Consider the following 22,002-nt stretch of genomic DNA (forward strand, 5'->3'; position numbering starts at 1 on the left):
ATAAAAAAGAGGGCCACTTTTTTTTTAATCGAAGAGTAATGTTATTATGCATAATATTATAATATTATGTCAGGTACAAACCACATAGGATACAAAGAGTATCAGATATTCTGAATTAATATGCTCTGAATATTTCTCATGAATCTCCTCCTTAAATTTAATGTATTTACAATACCTTCTTAGTTTTGTTCCCTTAATTCTAATCATTCCCTCACTATTTTAAAGCTCACATGGCTTTTAGTAACCTGGGAAGATATGATGCTTGGATCAGTGCCATGGCATGTAAAACTGCAAGGGCTGGATTTCGATAGAGCATAGGAAGTGGTCAAGGAGCATTTACAGGAGGTTATGGCTGATTGTATACCTAGAGTCCGAATGGTAAAACAAGTACCATTAAGCTTGAGCTGCAAAAAAAGAAACAACTGTGGAGGAAATTTAAAGAGAAAGGTGACCCTGCAGGCACACGAACGGTATAAAGCGCAGGCCAGAAGGGTAACGAGCGTGGTAAAAAAAAGCAAAAGCGGATTACAAAAAGAAACTAGCTATGCAAGCTAAAGAGAATCCCAAACAGTTCTTTCAATATGCTGCAAGGAAAAAAAAAAAACTGTACACGGCAGAATGATTTTAAGGAATGACGATGGTAAGGAGGTCACTGAATCAGTCGATATAGTGGAATTACTGAGTGAGCACTTAGCAAGAGTATATCATCCAGGTGATGACATTGAAAAAATGAAGGAACCATTAGTTTATACGGGAATTGTGTTGAATGAAGCGGAGTTGAATAGTCTATTACAGAACCTTAATGTGAATACATCTGTGGGATTGGATGGTATACTGGCACGGGTCTTACGTGAAGCGGCTAAAGAATTATCAGTGCCCTTGACCATGTTGTTTAATCTGAGTCTTGGGTCTGGTTTAGTCCTGAATAAACCACTCTCTGATATCTCACCATCAACCACCCACCCTATATCCATTCCCATATGTTGTAGTTTACTGATTAGAATTCCATGTGGTATCCTGTCAAATGCCTTAGAGGAGGATCCAAGACTACTGTTGCAAATTACCGACCGATCAGCATATCAGGAGTCATTGTCAAGGTCTTGGAGAAAGTAGTCAAGGGAAAAATATAGGAATGGATTGATGAAAATGAGATGCTGTACAGGGGACAGCATGGCTTTGTGAAGGGTAGATCATGCCTCAGTAACTTGTTCAAGTTTTATAACACAGTGACAGCTGAACTGGATAAGGGTAATGGGTTTACAGTGATACTGCTGGACCTGGCTAAGGCATTTGACAGGATACCACATGGAATTCTAATCAGTAAACTACAACATATGGGAATGGATATAGGGTGGGTGGTTGATGGTGAGATATCAGAGAGTGGTTTATTCAGTAGTAGAGTCCAAAAGATGGCCTGTGACTAGTGGTATGCCGCAGGGTTCTGTACTTGGACCACTGCTGTTTAATTTGTTCATTAATGATATAGGGAAGGATCTAAGAGGAACAGTTCATTTGTTCACTGATGATGCAAAGTTAGGTACGGCAATAGTGAATGCAGAAGATGTCAAAATCTTGCAGGAGGACTTGGATAGATTGGAGTTCTGGGCTAAGGAGAATGGATGTCAATTTAATGTGACAAAATGTAAGGTTATGCATTTTGGGTTGAAAAGATTAGCAACAGTATACCACGGTGATGGAACTGTACTCCAGGAGATTGATGAGGCCAGGGACCTGGGCGTGTTGGTGGATAGGAAGATGAAGTTTAGAGGGCACATTGCAAAGATGGCTAAATCAGCTCATAGTTGTTTGAAAAATACTTTGACAAGCAGAGACAAGCAATCTCAACTACTGTGCCCAGATTTGGTCACCTAGGTTTCTTCTTGATGGGGAGGAGATGGAGAGGATCCAGAGGCGAGTGACCAAGATGATAGCAGGTCTATGGGATGAACCTTATGAGAACAGGTTGAAGATTTGTGGGTTGCAGAAATTAGTTGATAGGCAGAAAAGGGGAGATGTGATTGAGACATTCAAATTGCTAAAGGGTTTTTATAACATTAATTCAGAGGATATTTTTGAGATTAGGACTGGTGGTGGGAGAACTAGGGGACACCTATGGAAGCTGGGCAAAAGTGTGGTTAGCAAGGGTGTTAGAGCTGGGTTCTTTACTTTTAGAGTGGTAAACGAGTGGAATAAGCTGCCGGAGTCTGTTGTGGGTGCTATGACGGTGAGTGAGTTCAAGGTAAGGTATGATAGATACTGTGAGAATGTCGTATAGTTGTTTGAACATGATGTTTAGTGCCTCCCTCAATGAGTCTAAGGACTCCCTGGAGTCGCCCATAATAATAATAAAAAAAACCCACACTATAATTCAGCAGATTTCTTCTCTTTACAGTTTTGGAGTTTCTATCAAAACCACTTATTCATTTTGACTAAGCTTTATAACTCATATAATTGAAGCATTTTCTAACATGAATAATTCATGTTAAAGAATTGGAACAATCAGTAGCAGACAAAATCTGCTACAGATTGTTCCGATCTGAGCAGAACTGCTCTATTCTCCAGGAAGCAAGCTAGCCCAAAGATGAGAGATGTTATTATTGAGGGAGGGGCACTTGCCCTACAGCTCTCAATCTCAACCACTCAATATCCACCAATTACAGTGAACTACAACTTCCATCATCATCTACACCAACAACATCTACTGCCCACCACTAGTATTTTTACCATCACAAACATCCATGTCCACAGCAGGATTCAAACCCTTTTTGCTGGAGAGCAGATACACTAACCACTCATCCAGTGTCATCAGTGAGAGCCAGAACTAGAAACGATACCAAGGTTGAATTAATGCAGAACTAATTCATTTCCCACATACAAGGAGCAAAAAGGTGTATCACCTTATTAAAATTCTCTGGATTAGAGACAGATCTTGAAAGTTTTTTTTTCACTTGGTTACAAATTGGTTACCAATTAAATTGATCTCCAAGTGTAAAAAAAACAAATTCGCTTACACTTGGATTTTTAATTATCTCACTGTAAAATGCACTTGCAGCTGTAAATATAAAACTTCACTGTAAACCCCTTTAAAATCAAAAACAGTACAGTATTTCTTTTGGAAACGTCCTGATGTTCTCATGATGAAAAGAGCATTTTATAAGACTTTTAGCTGATGGCAAGTTTGCATAACTGGGAAGATCTCCCCCCCCCCCAATAAACTTCTGAAACACATGCAATTCAGTTGGGAAATGGAGTAAAGCAACCTTTTGAACAACCTCCTAGTCCTTGGTCTCCATATGGGCACCAAGTCATTTGTTTCATGCTGAAAGTAAGGAACACTTCATGTTAAAGAATTGAAACATGAAAAAAAATTGTCAAAAGCTGGTAATCGGTGAAATAATATAATTATGTATATACAATAGAATTATTCAAATTTAATATTATTTAAAACATAAATGCCATATATGCATGATTTGAGATAAAAGCAAACTTTTAGCATTAACTATAGTAGGAGCATTTGTTAAGCACTTCTTCAAACCAAGCCAGCTCATTACAACTGAGGTTAGGTTTATGAATGAAAACTTTCCAAAAGGAAGCCACACTTACAAAGAATTTTATCAACATATGAATTCTGTCCAAAAAAGTTTCAGGTAATTTATAGACAAAAAATATTAGTGGCAGTGGTGGTAGTAGTAGGCAGTAGATGGCATTTTGTGTTGATGATGGTGGTGGTGGAAGCGGTTCTATGTGGTTGGTGGATTAATAGTAAAGATGGAGAGTTATGGAGTGGAGTGCCCTCCCTTGATGAGTCCTTGGTGATATCAAATAATAATAATAATAATTATTATTATTATAATTATATAGAAACTGGGCATGTTACCATATTGCTTTGTAAGTGGGTATGTGTATAGGCACATAACGTGATGACAAAACAATCCTAAAGGTCACTGTGTCACCATTATTAATACTACTCTGATGAATGAATGCATTTTTTTTTTTCCTTGAGTGTCCTCATCTCAAGAATTAATGAATAATGTATGCGCGTTATTCGTTATGTTTTGCATTAAACTTGGCAAAAAAAGCCATAGAAACTTATTAAATGCTTAAGCTATTTCTGGGATAATGCCTTTAAGCTGCACAAATGTCACAGTTTGGTTTAAAGTGACGTAATGATTTAGTAATGGTTTAAAGATGATCGAACTTTAATCGAAGATGACCCTCGCTCTGGACAACCATCGGCATCCTACATCCATGAATTGGTAGCTCATGTTAGTGAAAAGTTCATCAACATTCTGCAAATTACTGTTTAAGAGCTAACCTGTGAAACATGATATCATTTGGATCCTGCTACAAGATTCTGAATGGAAGATTTAGAAATGAGGAGGATTGCTGCAAAGTTTGTGCCAAGAACCTGCATGGGTCTCTGTTTCTACATGTAATTAGAGATGCTCTAAAATGCATATGTTCTGCTTTAATCCAGTATTACTACTGTGAAGGTTTTGCAGATGCAGAAGTTGACTTGTAAAATGGATGGCACAGGTGCAATTTTGTTGTAACAAAGCATGAGCAGATCACACATTTTCAAAACAATACAACAAATTTCACTGAAGATTAATCAGTAATTAAGATTACTGCAAAAATTTGTATGCTTATTCTTGAAAATACAAAGATAGTTATTGAAATGGTAAACCATCTACAGATTGCTCAGTTTTGCTTTAAAAGGTTGTTGTCAGTGGTTAAGAGGTGGTGCATACATGATTTGCCATCTAGTAATTTTTTTCCCCACTGTTTGCGTAAAGCTTGCACATTATTGGCTATGCTAATTTTAATAAATGTTACAAATACTTATCATTATAATTTAGGAGTGAAGTCCGATTTGTTAGATGCTTCCTATGAATGAAAAGCAAATCTCCTTGATTGAGTTACATAATTAATTGTAGCTCATAGTTTTAAGGAATTTTTATCAGTCCTATACACAAGAAATCTATCAGTATTGATCTTGCCTACCTGGATGTTATAGTTCAGAATACTTACTGGGGAAGGTATTCAAGAGAAGAGAGATATTAATGAAAAAATGAAGAGAAGCAGGTTCAGTTGGCCCTTAATAGGATGTTGGGCACCTACTTCTGATGTTGAGGTCCAACTTCAGAAAAGCATTATTATTATTATTATTATTCTGAACTTCCATGGAGTTGTAAGACTGCCACATTAGACAATGGATACTCTATCATATCACTCCTTAAACCCATTCACCACTCCATCAGGTAAGGCAATGAATTCCATTGTCCACCCACCCTCCATTAAAAAAAAAAAATCGCTTCCACCCGCTTACCCACCATCTCCTTTTGCAGCTTCCAAGGATGGCCTCTTGTTCTACTATGCAAAAAATCTCCCTACACACACCTTGTCAATCCTGTAAATATGTCTCAAGTTTAAATGTCTCAATCATGTTGTCCCTTTGTCTTCTATCCACTAAACTCTAGTTTGCATTCCTTCAGTCTGTCCTCATAACTAACAGTATACTGTCCTGATATCATTTTGGTTATCTGCCTCTGTACCATCTTCAAGGTTAATTTATCCTCTTCAAATCGTAATGACTAGATCTTAGCACAGTAATTTAGATGTCCTGATCAGGGCTTTATACAATGGAATTGCTAATTTTATCTCTGCTGGTAAACGTCTTTCTTAGTGTTATAGCAGTCCTCTAGGTTGCATTCGCCACCTCTGGGTTGTGAATGCAACCCAATGGAGAAGTCAACAATTACCCCAATATTACTTGGGGTAATTGTTGCCACATCCACTTCCTTTAATGTAGATCCACCAATAGAGTATGCTGTCTTCCATCAGTGTGTTTCCCATGGAAACATAGACCTTAGAAGACTTTATTATTAATAGAAACCTCCAGGGAGTAAAGAACTCATCAAGGGAAGCCACATATTACATGCACCATCTGTCACACTTTTTTTCTTGAATTCAGCTCCACTACCTGCACTCACAACTTCCAACACCAATCCATCCCAATCAAGCTCTATTCTGTGAAAGAAAAATCTTGCTCTCACCCTCTTCTTCATTGCATTCATTCTCATCTTTCATAGATTTCTTCTCCCCATCCTCTATGAAATGAAAACTTCCATATACTGAAATCATATCCTCTATGGTCCTTTCAGAAGTTTATAAGTTAATATTATTACTCCTCTTTTTCCTGTTTGCTAGTGTCTACAGTCCACAAATTCTCATTCTGTATTCCACAATCCCAATATGTTTAACACTCTCCTTTGCACCCTCTCCACTGTATCTGCTTTACCACAGAAATCAGACCACATCTATACCCAACATTTCATATTAGGTTGTATCAAAACCTTGTATAGAGGCAAAATGACTTTTTTGTTTGTACATCTTGGTGTTATTTCAGCATGCAATTATCCTCTGAGTAGTATTTGCAATTTATTTATGGAGAAATTTGAGGATGAAACTTTGGTGCTACCTATCCTAAAACAATACATATGGTCGAGATATGTGGATGATGTTTTTATTGGAATACTTTATATGCTACCTGAATAATCATCACTCCAAGATAGTGTTTACAGTAGAAATTGAAAAGGATGACAAATTACCATTTTTGATGTCTATACCAAAAAAACACAGTGGATGATATCGACATGGTAGCTCATTTCATCATCTTTAACAAAAGTTAAGCATCATCATCACAACCTTAAACTGTGCATTAAGGATTATTGAACGATGAAACAAAAAAGAAAGAACTTACTCTTGTTCAACGAATTCCTTCAAATGGCTATTCAAGACAGATAGCACATATTTTAAAAAAACAGCTAACATTCAAACAGCCTTTTAAACATTCATATCTTACAGAACTTCTTACATTTGCATAAGGATAGAATTCTATTTGTAAAATAATCTGGGGTGTATAGGATCGTATGTTCATGTGAGAAAATTGATACCTCATTCAGACAGAGAGAGGAAATCCATAAGGAAGAGTACCTAGGTGACATGGAACATAAAAGGAAAGAAAAAAGTGATGGTTCTCCATTTGCCCTCTCTGGACATCATATAGATTGGTCATCTGCTTTAATGCCATTCTTAGAAGACTTACCTTTTCACTAGGATGTTTGAGTGATTCATTCATATGGCACCTTGAACAGCTAGGACCTTATATTTTGGCATCTGGAAGTCTTATTGTGTAACATAACAGACCACCTCAGTTATGACAATAACTACCTATAGACTATGGAACAATACACATACCACACATGATGTGTGTGTAACGATATGCCTGACTATCTATTATGTTATCAGTTGCTTTCATTTTTTAAAAAAAAAAACAATGGTTATTGAAGTATTTAGATGTTGGAAGTTTTTTCCTCTCACCTGGTTAGACTATAAATTATATATTTAGTTTAATCCTTTATCCAAGTGTAAGCAAACAAAGTTTGTGCCTGAAGTATCTTCAGGACTGGGACAACTCGTAGTAAAAGTGGACTAAGTTCTCATCACTTTCCTTGGTATCCCATAATGCAAAGCACATCTCCTTGCGGACATGTATAATGATATGCATTATGAGAGGGTCACTACCCAGACCGGTTTCGACCTTTAATGAGGTCTCTTCAGTGGGAGCCAGACCCAGAGGTGATACCAAGTGGAAAAAAATTCCAACATCTTTCTCTAATCCAAAGTAATTTAATAATAAGGTGTGACGTCTTTTGGCAACTGGCATATGGAAATATGAGTTCTGCATTGCTTCAACCGTGGTATCACCTCTGAGTCTGGCTCCCACTAAAGAGGCCTCAATGAAGGTCTAAACTGGTCTGAGTAATGACCCTTCCCATAATGCATAGCATTATACATGTCCACAAGGAGATGTGCTTTGCATTATGAGATACTAAGGAAAGTGATGAGAACTTAGTCCACCTTTGCCATTGGTTGCCCCAGTCCTGAAGATACTTAAGGAGCAAACTTTGTTTGCTTACACTTGTATAAAGGATTAAACTAAATATATAATTTATGAAGTATTTAGATCTTTATTTCATGCTCTTTACTCCTTTTTCTGGCAATGCATTGATAGGCTCTGTGCTTGGATCGTTATTATTTAATTTGTACAATTAGTCGATTTGTAGAGCCTCTGCTACTAATGGTTCATGCAAAAAAGTTAAGCAAGTTTGAGCGCAGTTAGTAGTTCGAAGGGGTTCAATTGTTTGATGCTTTTGGCACACTCTGGATGTGTCAAATAATAATAATAATAAAATGATATAGGAAATGGCTTAAAGGGAGATTTTCACTTGTTTGCTGATGATGCAAAGTTGGGTAGTGCAATAAAAAATCAAGCTGATGTTGAGAGTTTGCAGGATGATTTAAATAAGCTGGCAAAATGGGCAAAAGGATGTCAGTTCAATGTGGAAAAGTGTAAAGTTATGCATTTTGGGATTAAAAGATTACCAGCTGTGTACTACATTGATGGAACGGTACTCCAAGAGATTGATGAGTCTAGGGACTTAGGGGTGTTACTGGATAGGGAGTTGAAGTTCAGGAGACACATTGCTAAGGTGTCCAAGATTGCACATAGGATTACTTGGTTATTGAGGAACACACTGACATCCAGAGATAAAGATGTTATTATTCCCTTTTATAAGGCGTTGATACTTCCACATTTGGATTACTGTGCTCAGGTCTGGTCACCTGGATTCCTCGGAGATGAGGTTCAGAGGAGAGTGACTAAGTTGGTGAGTGATGTAAAAAATGCTCCCTACATTGATAGAGTGAGAGCTTGTGGATTGCAGAGGTTGGTTGATAGGCGGAGAAGACGGGATATGATAGAAACATTTAAATTACTAAAAGATTTTTATGAAATCAATGCAAGGGAAATGTTTCAGCTGTGTGATGATAGTGATGGAAGAACAAGAGGTGATCCCTGGAAATTAAAGAAAAGTGTGGTTAACAAGGGTGTGAGAATTAGGTTTTTCGCCTGGAGGGTGGTGAATAAGTGGAATGCATTGCCTGACTCAGTTGCAAGTTCTTCGTTTGTAAATGAATTCAAGAAGAGATATGATAGATATTGTTTTGATAGTTTGGGTCTCCCGTGATGAGTCAACTGACTCCATGGAGATACCCATAATAATAATCTTCTTTTCAGCCATTTTCTATCCACTGCTGAACGAAGGCCTCCTCCAGTTCTTTCCACCTTTCTCTGTTCTTGGCAATGGTTGATCAATTTTTTGTAACAAAATTTGACAATTCATCACTCCACCTTCTTTTAGGACGTCCTCGGCCTCGTTTCCCTTCGTTAGGGATCCATTTCATTGGTATGGTGGTCCATCGCTCATCTTCTCTTCTGGAAAAGTATCCGGCCCATTTCCATTTTAGTCGCTTGTGGTGAAGAATGATGTTAGTGGTGCGAGTCTGGCTTCTTATCCAGGTGTTTTGCTTCTTATCTTTTAATGAGATGCCTAGCATCAACCTCTCCATTTTTCTTGAGTTGTTAATTTATTTGCCAGTATTTTTGTTAGCGACCAAGTTTCACAACCATATGATAATATGATACAGAAATTATTATTATACTTTATATTAACTTTCCCAGAGCATATTAAGAGAGTGGAAACAGTTAATAGTTAATCCTCTGTTGCGACTTTGATAGATCACTCATGCAGGAGCTTCAGTATAGTAGCATGTAGGAGGAGGCATGTTGAGACTATACTTGGAGTGAAGTCAAGCTATTACTTACGTGGGAGTTGTCCATGAGTCCTTTACCTCTGTTAAGTGCTCCTTGCCTATAAGTTTCTAGCATTACGTCAGTAGTGAATGATAACATAATAGTGTCAGCAGAGTTAAAAAAAAAAAAGCAATTTCATCCAATTGTGATACTTTATTTTTGTGGAAAAATACTGGATGATCACTTCCAGCTGCCTGTATATATTTCAAACATTTGATGGCTTTTTTTTCCTTTAAGTATGATATTACTCCTGATTGCATTCCTCTTCTTGTCACATTTTGTCACTCAACAATCTTTTAAATTAGAATTAGAAATTAGAACATCTAGAATTTCTTTACCATTAGTTTCCATGTCACCTTTATCATCTCTGATTCCTTTTACAGTAGTTTTTCCTCTATTTCTAACCTTTGTCAATAACCTACAGAAAATTTTATCACTTAATATTGAACTTCATCATCAAATTTCTGATATGTACCCTCAAGGGAAGTATAGGAAATGATAGTATGACATGAAAAACTTACATCATTACTAACTTCCTATCAACAATTCTCCTCCAAATCAATCTGTTACCTGTCAAGACTCAGACATTATCAGACCTTATGTCTATCTTCAACGGCACTTTTTACTGTATCAGTTCACCTATATCTTCGCTTTCCTCTGGGCCTTTTTCCTGCCAACCTGGCAGAGAACACTTGTTTTGCTAATCTCTCCTCTCCCATTCTGTTTAACTGACCATACCACCTGAGATTAGTTCTGCTAACACATTCTGAATGCTAAGAATGTTAAGTTCTTTCCTAATATCCTCATTTTTAATATGATATTGCCATTTGATGCCATCTATTCACACCTCTAATCTTTCTCAGGACTCTCTCATATCAATAATTATTAAAAATAAGTTTTAATAATTTTTTATGTAAATTTTACATAAATTTTCTACAATAAATAAGATACACAATGTAATTTTTCCTATTCTTTTTTATTAATAAATAAATAATATTATATTTTGCATTTTATTTTAAATGCCACAATAAATGGTAATGAGTTATGTGTTGTTTACAGCTAATTTGGTGTTTTGACTACTTTCTCTCTTATTCCGTATTAAGTTATTTAGCTGACTTCCTACCATACCAGCTTATTGATTCTGTTGTCTATTTTCGTAGCACAGTTGGAAGAATAGTGGAGCATTGCACCTTTTGATTGGAAAAGATGTGGGTTCAATTCTCGTAGTTCCGAGGGAAATCCTTATATGGGTTTTTCAGTTGAAGGTGAGTTTGGTGATCTCATATGGTGGTAGCAGGGTTTTTTTCTCCCAGAAACTTGTTTTTCATCCCGCATACAGACAAATCAGCCTTCAGGACACACGCAATTTACAGACAAAAAAAATACTGTTGTCGGTGATGATGAGCGATAGATGGCGTTTGATGATAGTAGTAGGAAATTAAGTAGTAGTGGAGAGGAAAGATGTATTTAGCGAAGTAGTATGCCCTCCCACGATGAGCCCTTGTACTCTCTGGAGATGTCACATAATAATAATAATTTAATTTACCATCTTCACTAAAAATTCTGTGCCTAAGTAGCTCAAATGTTTTACTTGTTCTATAGGTTCTCCATTCACAATACTGTTGATATTTTTAATACTTTTGCCTATTTTCATTGTCTTTGTCTTGTTAGTGTTGACATTCATACAAAATCTATTATAACAGTTATTCAATTAGTCAGGGAATCTTGCAGACTTGTAGTGGATTTATTTAGAAGTATAACATCATCTGCAGAGCTGAGATAAACATCTCTGATTTTGATATCAGGTTTAATACCGCTTTCCTTCATAATATGATCCATATAGATAATAAATAACAGAGGGGGATAATGTATATCCTTGTCTGACACCAGATTTGATATAAAATCATCTTCCTGTACTTCTTTCAATTCTAACTGTTGACTTACAACTCAAAACTAAGCATTGCTTGATATAATGCACCATTAACACCATATAACTGTAGCATTTTGAATAGATTTTCTCTTGTCATCTTGTCATGTGCGTTTTGCAGGTCTACGAAACTTAAATGCAGTTCTTTGTTATATTCCCATGATTTCTCAACTACTTGTCATAAAATGAAAATCTGATCCTGACAATCTAGTTTCTTCTTCACCAAGCTTCCTTTCCACAATCCTTCTCAACCATTTCTCAAGTAAACTTGCATAAATCTTACCAGGAACACTCAGTAGGGAAATACCTCTGTAATTTTTACATTCAGTTTTATTTCCCTTTTTATATATGGGTACTATGAGAGCTCTACTCCAATCATCTGGAATTCGTCCCTTTGTCCAAGCCTTCTGAACTATGTAGTGCAGCCATACTTGAGCATTTTTTGTTGAATATCATCTACTCCTATGCTGCCTTTCCACATTTCAGGCTTTAGATGACCTTTTTTACTTCAAGTATAGATATGTATTCCTGATTTCATGTCTCTTGAGTGTTTTTTACTACTCTGCTGTCATCACTGCTTGTTTCATTTAGTTTTTTTTTGGGTTTACTGGTGAAAAAGATATCATGGATATGCATGTTTGAATAAAAACTTTAGTCTAATATAACTAAAATCTACATTCGACGTTTCGACCTTTATGTCAAGGTCATCTTTTGGAGCATACAACTATACACAGAAAACAAGCTACACTACAATCAAATTGGTTTGTTAAACTTACTGACCAACTGCTACAACAATTGTTGGCCTGACCTCTGGTGTTTTTTTTTCACCAGAGGTCAGGCCAACAATTGTTGTCGCGGTTGATCAGTAACTTTAACAAACCAGTTTGATTGTTGTGTAGCTTGTTTTCTGTGTATAGTTGTATGCTCCAGAAGATGACCTTGACATAAAGGTTGACACGTCGAATGTAGATTTTAGTTATATTAAACTAAAGTTTTAATTCAAACACGGTAGTTGTCTCCATAATTTTCAAAAATGCATTTGGATCACCATATCATGGATATCTTTTTCACCAGTTTTCATGTCACTATTATCATCTCTAATTTTACATCTTATTTATTAATTTATCATCTCTAATCTCCTTTTACAGCACACTCTTTCTTCCATTTCTGAGCTTCTTCAACAACCTCCAGAATATCTTGCCACCTTCTTGATATTTATTTTCTATGTTCTTTACGAAGTCTTTCCATGACTTTTTGTTTAGCTAGTTTTACACATTGTTTAACTTTCTTACATTTGTCTCTGTATTCTCTAAGAGCACAAGCTGACTTTATTTGCTAGGAACTTTTGATATGCTTTCTTCTTTTCCTTCACTGCCTCTTTCACTTCCTGGGTCCATCATGGAGTTCTTGTTTTTCTATTCTTGCAGACATCTCACCACAAGCCTTTCTGGCTGAATCAATGTTTTCTTCAAGATTTGCCACTGACTCTCCAAGGTTTGGTTCCTGTTCTCATACTATTTCATTTTTTCTTGAATAACATTTGTGTATTTTAGTCTATAGTTTACATCTGAGAACTGCTCAACTTTTATTCGCTTTAAAATTTTCTTACATTTTCTTCTTTTCAGTATGAAATTCAATTTTATCCTGCTCATGACAATGGTGATCACTTCCAATTTCGAATCCTCTGTACACTCTAGTGTCCTGCACTTGGAAGACATCACTATTAACAATAGCATAGTCAGTGAGAGTTTTCTTATTCCTTGCCTCTTCTCTCCATGTGAATTTGTGCACATTTTTATGATGGAACATTGTGATAGTGATAACCAGTCCATGTCCTGAGCAGAAATCTAACAGGTATTTGCCATTCTAAAGCACTGCCTTTCTTCATAAGAAAGGCAGTGCTTTATTGTAATTGGAATATACCAATTACAGAACTGTTGCATTAATGTGTCATCTTGGCAAAAACGCCTGATGAGTCATATGGAGGCACATCTTCCTGATAAGCAAGCTGGATTTCGAAAAGATTGAAGTACAGTGCAACAAATACTCGCACTAAGACTAATAGCAGAGAAAACTTGAAGAAAGAACAAAAAGATATACTGCTGTTACGTGGACTTCCAAAAAGCATTTGATAATATTGACAAAAATATAAAATGGGCTGTCTTGGAAACCTATGGTGTGGACAATAAATTGATCCACCTGCTGAAAGATATTAACAGCCAAGCACAAGCAAAAATCAGGATAGCAGGTGCGACTGGTGATTGGTTTGCTATGAATCAAAGCAACAAGACAAGGGGACTCAATATCACCAATCATCTTCATCACACATCTGGGAAGAACACTAGATATGATTAAAGAAGAAGGTGGAGGCATTTCAATGAATAGCATGAGAATAAACTACCTCTACTTTGCAGATGACATTGTCCTGATTGAAGAAGATGCAGCAAGGTTGGAATGGACATTGCAAACACTATACACAGAAGGAAAAAGATATGGACTGAATGTCAACTTGGAAAAAAACTAAAACAATGATATTTGGACAACGGGAGTTACTGAACAGAGTTTCCATAGACAGATTTCAACTGGAAAATGTGGAACACTTCATATATCTTGGATGACGCATGACTTGAACCCCAAAATAGAGATAAAAATTAGAATTGCAAGAGCAACAACTATTTTAAAAGCCATGGACAAAATATGGAAGGTTATGCAAACTAAACTGTGCATTGTAGAAACCTGTATCTTCAGCAGCATGCTCTATGGATGTGAGGCCTGGATACTCCTGAGAGAATCTGAAAGGAGGATATTAGCATTTGAGAGGAAGTGCTATAGAAAGATCTTGAGAATAAGCTGAATCCAGAAAGTGAACAAGGAGGAAATCTACAGATGAATACAACCAAAAGAAAACCTGATCCAGAAAATAATCAAAAGGAAACTATGTCTCTTTGGCCATATATATAGAATGAATGATGAGAGGAAAATAAAAATGCTGCTGTTTGGGATGATTGAAGGAAAGAACAAAAAAGGAAGACCAAAAAAGAGAATGGAGCGATGACATTGTCAAATGGTGCAGAAACACTATACACAAACTGAGTCATCTTGCACAGAATAGAATGCAATGAAGAATCATATCAAGATGGCATCGGACATCTACTGGCATTGGCCCCATGGTTGATGATGATGATTTGCCATTATTATTAGCTTTGGTCTCTTCTCGAAATTTTCCCAAAATATTTTTGTAGTCTGACAATCATTTCCTACTCTGTTATTTAGATCCCCCCCCCCCCAACAAGGACCCACTTTTCCTTTTTCATTGTGTCAGTTGCTTTCTCTAAAGCCTCAAAAAATTCCTCCACTTCTACCTTAGTAGAACCTTCTGTGGGACCATAGGCACAAATAAGTCTTATTGTCCAGTTCCCCATTCTGATGTTTGCCCATATCACTCTACTTGATATTGCTTGCCATTCAAGAAGATTAGTCTCGTATTTAGTGTTGAATACTATGGCTACTCCTTCTTTTCCTTGATTGTCATTGTCTGAATATAACATTTTGTATTTATTGCTGAGAAAGATCTCACCAGTTTCTGTCTTTTTTTGTTTCAGTCACCCCTATTATGTCTGGTACTTATCTAATTCCTTAACTAGCTCCAATTCTTTGCCATTCAGGCTTCTTATGTTGATATTACCGATCTTCAACTCTAGTGATAAGTTAGGTGTATTTCAGGATTTGTTCCAGTAGCTGACTTTCAACTGTTTATAGACAGATTTCAACTGGAAAATGTGGAACACTTCACATATCTTGGATGCCACATGATGCATGACTTAGACCCCAAAATAGAGATAAAAATTAGAATAGCAAGAGCAACTACTTTAAAAGCCATGGACAAAATATGGAAGGTTATGCAAACTAAACTGTGCATTTTTACGTTCATGTCTTCATGAAATTGTGTCTGAGAAACTGAATTATTGGAAATTGTGTGCACACTGGGTGCTGAAGTTGCTTATAGAACAACACAAAGTGAATCGACTGGGCAGTGCGTTGGAATTCTTGACATGCTACCATGAGGATGGCAATGCTTTCCTAAGCAGATGTCACATTGGACAAGACCCTGAATCCAAACAACAGTCCATGGAGCGGAGGCACACCTCATCACCAGTCAAGACAAAATTGAAGACAATGGTTTCCACTCGAAAAATCGTGTGCACTGTGTTTTGGGACAGACAAGGAATTTTGCTGGTAGACTTCTTGGGTCAAGGCTCCACAGTCAATGTATGTACTGCCAAACCCTTAAGAAACTGTGTTGTGCGATCCAGAATAAACGACAAGGCATGCTTACCAGAGGTGTTGTTTTGATTCATGATAAATGCCCACCCATACACGGCCGGCATAGCACAACTTCTTGCCACCTTCGGCTGGGAACAAATCGATCATTCCCCATATAGTCCTGACCTTGCTCCAAGCGATGTTCACCTGTTCAAACATTTAAAATCTTTCTTGGTAGCAGCGGTTTAAAGACGACGACAAGGTCAAAGAAGCAGTCAATACATGGTTTGTATCACGGGCGGCAACCTTCTACAACGAAGGTATACAACTCTTGGTGCCCAATTATGATAAATGCCTGAACAATGCAGAAATTATGTAGAAAAGTAGTGAAAGATGTCTACTTTAATTTCCAATAAAGTTTTTTTTTGTAAGTATATTTTTGTTTCTCTGACAGCACATTGGAATTTACTTTCTGGATGTCCCTCGTATATTTTGGTTTAAGCCAATATTCTATATTCTTATTCGTACCAAAATCTTTTCAAGTTGTCTGTTTAGCTGCTTTCACACATTGATTCACTTTCTTAAATTTTTTTTCTATATTCTTGGCTTTTTTCTGTACTACCTATCTCTTTAACTTCTTTAGCACATCATCCATTTCTGATTTTTCTATATTTTGTCATACAATGTAATCCCTTGCATCTAGCTGAATCAGTCAGTTTTTCTGCAAGGTCTGCGATTTAGTATAAAATGTGTAGTTTTGTTTTTAAATGTTCATTTTTTTGGTTTAATATTTGTATATTCGAGTCTACAGTTCACCTCCTGAAAGCTGTTTGACTTTGATTCTTTTTAAAAATTTCTTACTTCCAATTCTCAAATCACCTGCTTACTTTTGTTCTGAACCCAAGGGAAAATATCACTGTTAACAATAATACTTTATTTTTGTGTTGTCTTGGGATGTGAATTTGTGCATATTTTTAGACTGGAACATGGTATTAGTAATGATTAGTCCTTGTCTCAAAGGTATTTATTATTATTATTAACTTTGCTCTTTTGTACAAATTTTCCCAAAATATTTGTGTGTCTGGTATTCATATTCTTCTACGCTGTGTAGATGTTCAACAAGGGTCAACTTTTTCTTTGTTATCTACTTTCTCTGATGACTTGAACAATTTCTCTACTTTTTCTTTAGTAGAATGTCTTGTATAATTACAAAACAAATTAGTCTAGTTGTCTAATTATCCAATTTGATGTTTGCCCACATCTCAGTGCTGGATAATTCCTGCCATTCAAGATTATTATCCTCATGTTTAGTGTTGAATACTATAACTCCTCCTCCTCCTTTTTTTTCTCTTGATCATTATTACCTGAATATAACATGTTGTATTTGTTATTTAGAATATTCTTTTCTGTTTTTTTTTCTTTGTTTTAGTGACATGGTTATATTGAACTGGTACATCTCATTCTTCTGCTGGTCCCACTTTTCCATTGGTTCTTATGTTTGATGATGCCTATCTTGAATTCTGATGATGTGCAGTTTGTAGTTTCAGCAGCTGATAGCTCTGGCAGTATCCCATCCTGTTATGAAATTTGTTCATAATGTAACATTATTTTGTTTTGGTTTAAGTCAGTAAGAATAAGTTTTGGTTGCCTAAATGCCAAATTACCATCTCATCCTCATTGATCTATTATCTAAGAAGAAATTTATTAATGAGGAGCATCACAAGAGGGTGAGGATTGGACATTAGGTAAAAAGCCCTGGTTGGTTCTCCACATTCCTTAAATGGCTGTGTAGTCTCATCCCTGTTATCTAGTTTGAGCCATATTCATTCCCATCATGATATATAGCTGATTTTTATTTTATTTTATTTATTTTTTTCTGTATGTGTTTGTGTATTTAATGTTGCTTTATATACATACATAAACAGGTGCAAATACAGCAACTCAAGCTGAAATTGAAGGACATTTAGAAATGGGTAAACAGTTTTTATCAAGAGGACAGTATAGTGATGCATTGTCACATTATCATGCAGCTGTAGGTAAGTCTCAGATATTCTAATGTTCATGAAATATTTGAGAGCTTTAATAACTTTCAATTAATTACTTGGATTAGAATATTAATATGTATCTTATTGAATAGAAATAATTGTTTTACAGTGTATTTATGTGTCTGCTTTTTTCATTAAACTGAAGTTCACCAGAACATCTTAGCTTAATTTGTTATTATTCTAGATTTCATCTAAGGATTTTCGTAAAAGGCCCACTTTTATGCAATTCTTCTCTTCAAAATTGTTCAATTATTTGCTGCTTCCAGCAATATATTGTGTTCACTGTGAGATAAACTGTCAAATTATCTTTTTATTCTCATCAACATTTCATAGTCATTTTAGTTACCTGCCTCTTGTAATTTCTTCACAATTTTTCAAATTCCTTCAAATCACTTTTATGGTAGTAGTAAACTTGAAATTGTTCACCATGTAGTATGTTAATTCTGCGGACAGACAGAAACTTAAGTTCTGGATTATTTGACAATCTGTAGAAATAAGAGAGGTGCCTGTTCCAGAGGACACAGTAGAATGAATGAATAAACTGGAAGAAAAGTTTCTAGAAATAGAATTGTAAAGGAGTGTTGAATAGCTGCTGCTTGTATTTAAATTTCAGACAAATTAAGTTTTAGTAGCAAACATTAAAATGTTATTGTGCTTTGTTCATTCATTACATAATTACTACTCATCAAAGTTAGCCACCTTAGTTTTGCAAGTTCTAAAATAATTCATCAGAGTATCGTAGCATGTTTAGAAGGAAAAAATTGCATAACAAACAAGTTTTTAGAAAAGATACATTAGGGCATTTGAGAAAGGAAATATTACATGGCTGGGACAGGAGACCAATACACTACACAATCCATTCATATTTTTTTGTCTTTTGATTGCATGGTTTCTTTTGATTTTTGTCTTTTGATTCTGTGGTTTGTTTTGTGGAAGGAAAACCTTATCTCTGTAGAAGCTCTTTCTGTTAAAAAAAAAAAAAAAAAAAAAAAAAAAAAAAAAATTAAATATCAAAGAGTACATCCATCATGACAAGGATTCAGCCTTTGTCTTTTCCAACTGAAATATGCATCTCTATCATTTTCAGATGTGTTAGCATTTAGATGTACTTGCTTGGTAGTGTATCTAAACATTTTAATTGCCTATCATGTGATTAAAAGTTATACTCTGTATCTGTGTTATAAAATCACCTTTGTTTTTTTATCTGGAAGCACGTCTCAATCCATGTTGATCCATTAGTTAATTAAACTTCTCACCCATCATACTTTTCCATTGACAGGAAAATAATAGTGACCTATGTACCAGAATATCTTGGGAAATAATGTCTTCAGATAGTGGATTTTTCTGCATAATGGAGGCGCAAATGATAATGCTTTCCTATGATGTGCAAGTGCATACTAAAGTAGCCAGTGTCGGATATGTGAATTTTATTACAATATTATTTGCTCTTGATCGTGTCAGGAATTTCATTAAAAAAAAGAAAAATTCATAATGTATATAGAAAAACAAAATGATTGAAGAAAAAAAAAGTAAAGCAAGATGCACAAACTGTACTTATACTTGGAATATGAAATATTAGCCTTTTTTTAAATTAATATGCTCAAAACAATTAGGGATATTTTAGTTTCTGTCGGATAATTATAAATTTCTGCAAATGATTATAACTATTGGGTACTTTATACATGAATAAATATTTCTTACTTATGGATAGGGTGTGATTGATGAGATATTGTTTAAACAATCGATGTTTATTACAAATTGCATTACATTTGTAAATTATTTTTATAACTTCTGCAGGAGGAGAGTGTGTTTCAAATACTGAGTACAGTTATCCCTCGATTAACACGGTTAATTGATCTCTCGATGTTACCACGTATATCAAAATCGCATTAATCAAATCTAATAATCAATGGTAAAAATTACAATCCGTCCATGATCGATTATTGTATTAATAATTCGTTTTATATGGTACTCTTTTAGGAAAGAAAAAATGAATGCAAAGTAAATGTTTAATAAATACTTGTACCTACATTAGTTACTGCAAGTTTTTTTTTTTTTTTATCAAAAGAAGTTATCAAGAGTTATTTGAGCAGGTTTAGTTTTTTTTCTTATCAGCATAAATTCTACGATAACAAGCAAAATGACTCTCCAGACCTCGGCAAACAAGCAATAAAACATAAAGAAAAAACCCTGCAAATATAAAACATGATGGTGCAAATTAAGTGGATATTGAATCCAACATTATTTCATAGCTGAATATAGAAACTACAAGAGTTTCGTGCCGAATATATAGTAACTAACAGTTTCGGCAGATGCAAGCATAAGCAACCTTATGGGCAACTTGTAGTAAAGGTGTAGTAAGCTCCAGATCACTTTCCTTAGTATTTCCCATAATGTAAAGCACATCTCCTAGAGGACATGTATGATAAATAAGCCTTTGGCTCTCTATTTCAGTAATACAGTACATGATCGTTTATTTATTTTCGGTTACAATCTACAAATTATTGCACAAAGAATAAAAAAAAACATTGGAGGCACGGTATATCTCTCAGATACAATTTACTGTCAAATATCACTAACTTTTTACATAAAATGTGTTAAACCAATCTGACAGCAAAAAACAGTGTGGAATATCTCTCTTAACATATGAATGCACAGCTACTCATGACCTCCAAGCTATACACTGAATTGTGTAAGAATATTTATATTAAACATTTTGCATGTATCTGTCAGATCAGCTGCGAGCTCCGCAGGGTTAAAGGCGTGTTAATCAAAACTCTTGTATATCAAGGGATTGCCGCAATTAATTTTGCCGCGTTAATCAAATCCCACGTTAAGAAAAACCGCATCAAGTAAGGGATACCTGTACTCCGGATGTCAGTAAGCTGTGAGACTGGATGGTATTTCACCACGAGTTTTGAGAGAACGTGCTAAAGAACTGACAGCTTCTTTGACCTGGCTTTTCAATGAAAGTCTGGCTATGGGAAAGGTGCCCAGGGAATAGAAGGAAGGTAAGATAATGCCATTGCATAAGGGCAGAAGCAGACTGGAAGTATCTTTTTATAGGCCAGTTTGTGTGTCATCAGTAGTTGTTAAGGTCTTGGAGAAATTAGTGAGGGACCGTATACATCATTGGGCAGATGAGGGTAATGTTATCTGTGAGAGTCAACATGGATTTGTGAAGGAAAGGCATTTGATAGGGTGCCACATGATAAGCTGATATTTTAGTTGCAGCACATGGGTTTGGAAGTCAGGTTGGTCAACTGGATTCAGGATTGGCTGTCCAATAGGTATCAGAGAGTTGTGCATGGTGGGGCAGTTTCAAGGAAGCAAAGGGTTACAAGTGGGATCCCACCGGGCTCAGTACTGGGACCTATATTGTTTAACCTTTATTTCAGGTTTCAGATAGAAACCTGAAATTTAGGGGACATATTGCAAAGGTAACACAGAGGATTGCTGCAATAATGAGAAGGACGCCGACCTGCAGAGATAAGAGTTATCATTCCGTTGTATAAGACCCTGATCAGACCACATTTTTAGACTATTGTTCTCAGATTTGGTCCCCAGGATTTGAAGGGGATAAATGAACTGTGGAAAGTGTACAAAGATGGTTTCAGGACTGTACAATGTTAGTTATGAGGATTGGCTAAGGGAATGTGGACTGCAGAGTTTGGTGGATAGAAGCAGCGGTGACATGATTGAGACTTTTAAACTGTTGATAGGGGGTTACAGGCTTGACGCTGGGGAGTTCTTTTGCTTGGTTGAACAGCGGGACGGAGTGATGACAAGGGGCCATCCCTGGAAGTTACGAAAGGAAACTGTGAGCAAGAGGGTGAAGAGTAGTACAAAGGTAACACAGAGGATTGCTGCAATAATGAGAAGGACGCCGACCTGCAGAGATAAGAGTTATCATTCCGTTGTATAAGACCCTGATCAGACCACATTTTTAGACTATTGTTCTCAGATTTGGTCCCCAGGATTTGAAGGGGATAAATGAACTGTGGAAAGTGTACAAAAATGGTTTCAGGACTGTACAATGTTAGTTATGA

At 35.9% G+C, this 22,002-nt stretch overlaps 1 protein-coding gene across 1 annotated transcript in view; it reads left to right on the forward strand.

Annotated features, from left to right (window-relative positions):
* Nucleotides 1-22,002, forward strand: part of P58IPK (dnaJ homolog subfamily C member P58IPK) — a 102,651-nt gene that overhangs the window by 1,887 nt on the left and 78,762 nt on the right. Inside the window, exon 2 of the mRNA XM_090413328.1 lies at nt 17,834-17,944. Coding sequence (XP_090269454.1) covers nt 17,834-17,944 — 111 coding nt within the window. The remainder of the gene's footprint in view (nt 1-17,833; nt 17,945-22,002) is intronic.

This window comes from Typopeltis vanoorti, chromosome 24, assembly GCF_054136105.1.
Source record: "Typopeltis vanoorti isolate ZY-2024b chromosome 24, IOZ_Tvanoo_1.0, whole genome shotgun sequence".
NCBI classification, from domain to species: Eukaryota; Metazoa; Arthropoda; class Arachnida; order Uropygi; family Thelyphonidae; genus Typopeltis; species Typopeltis vanoorti.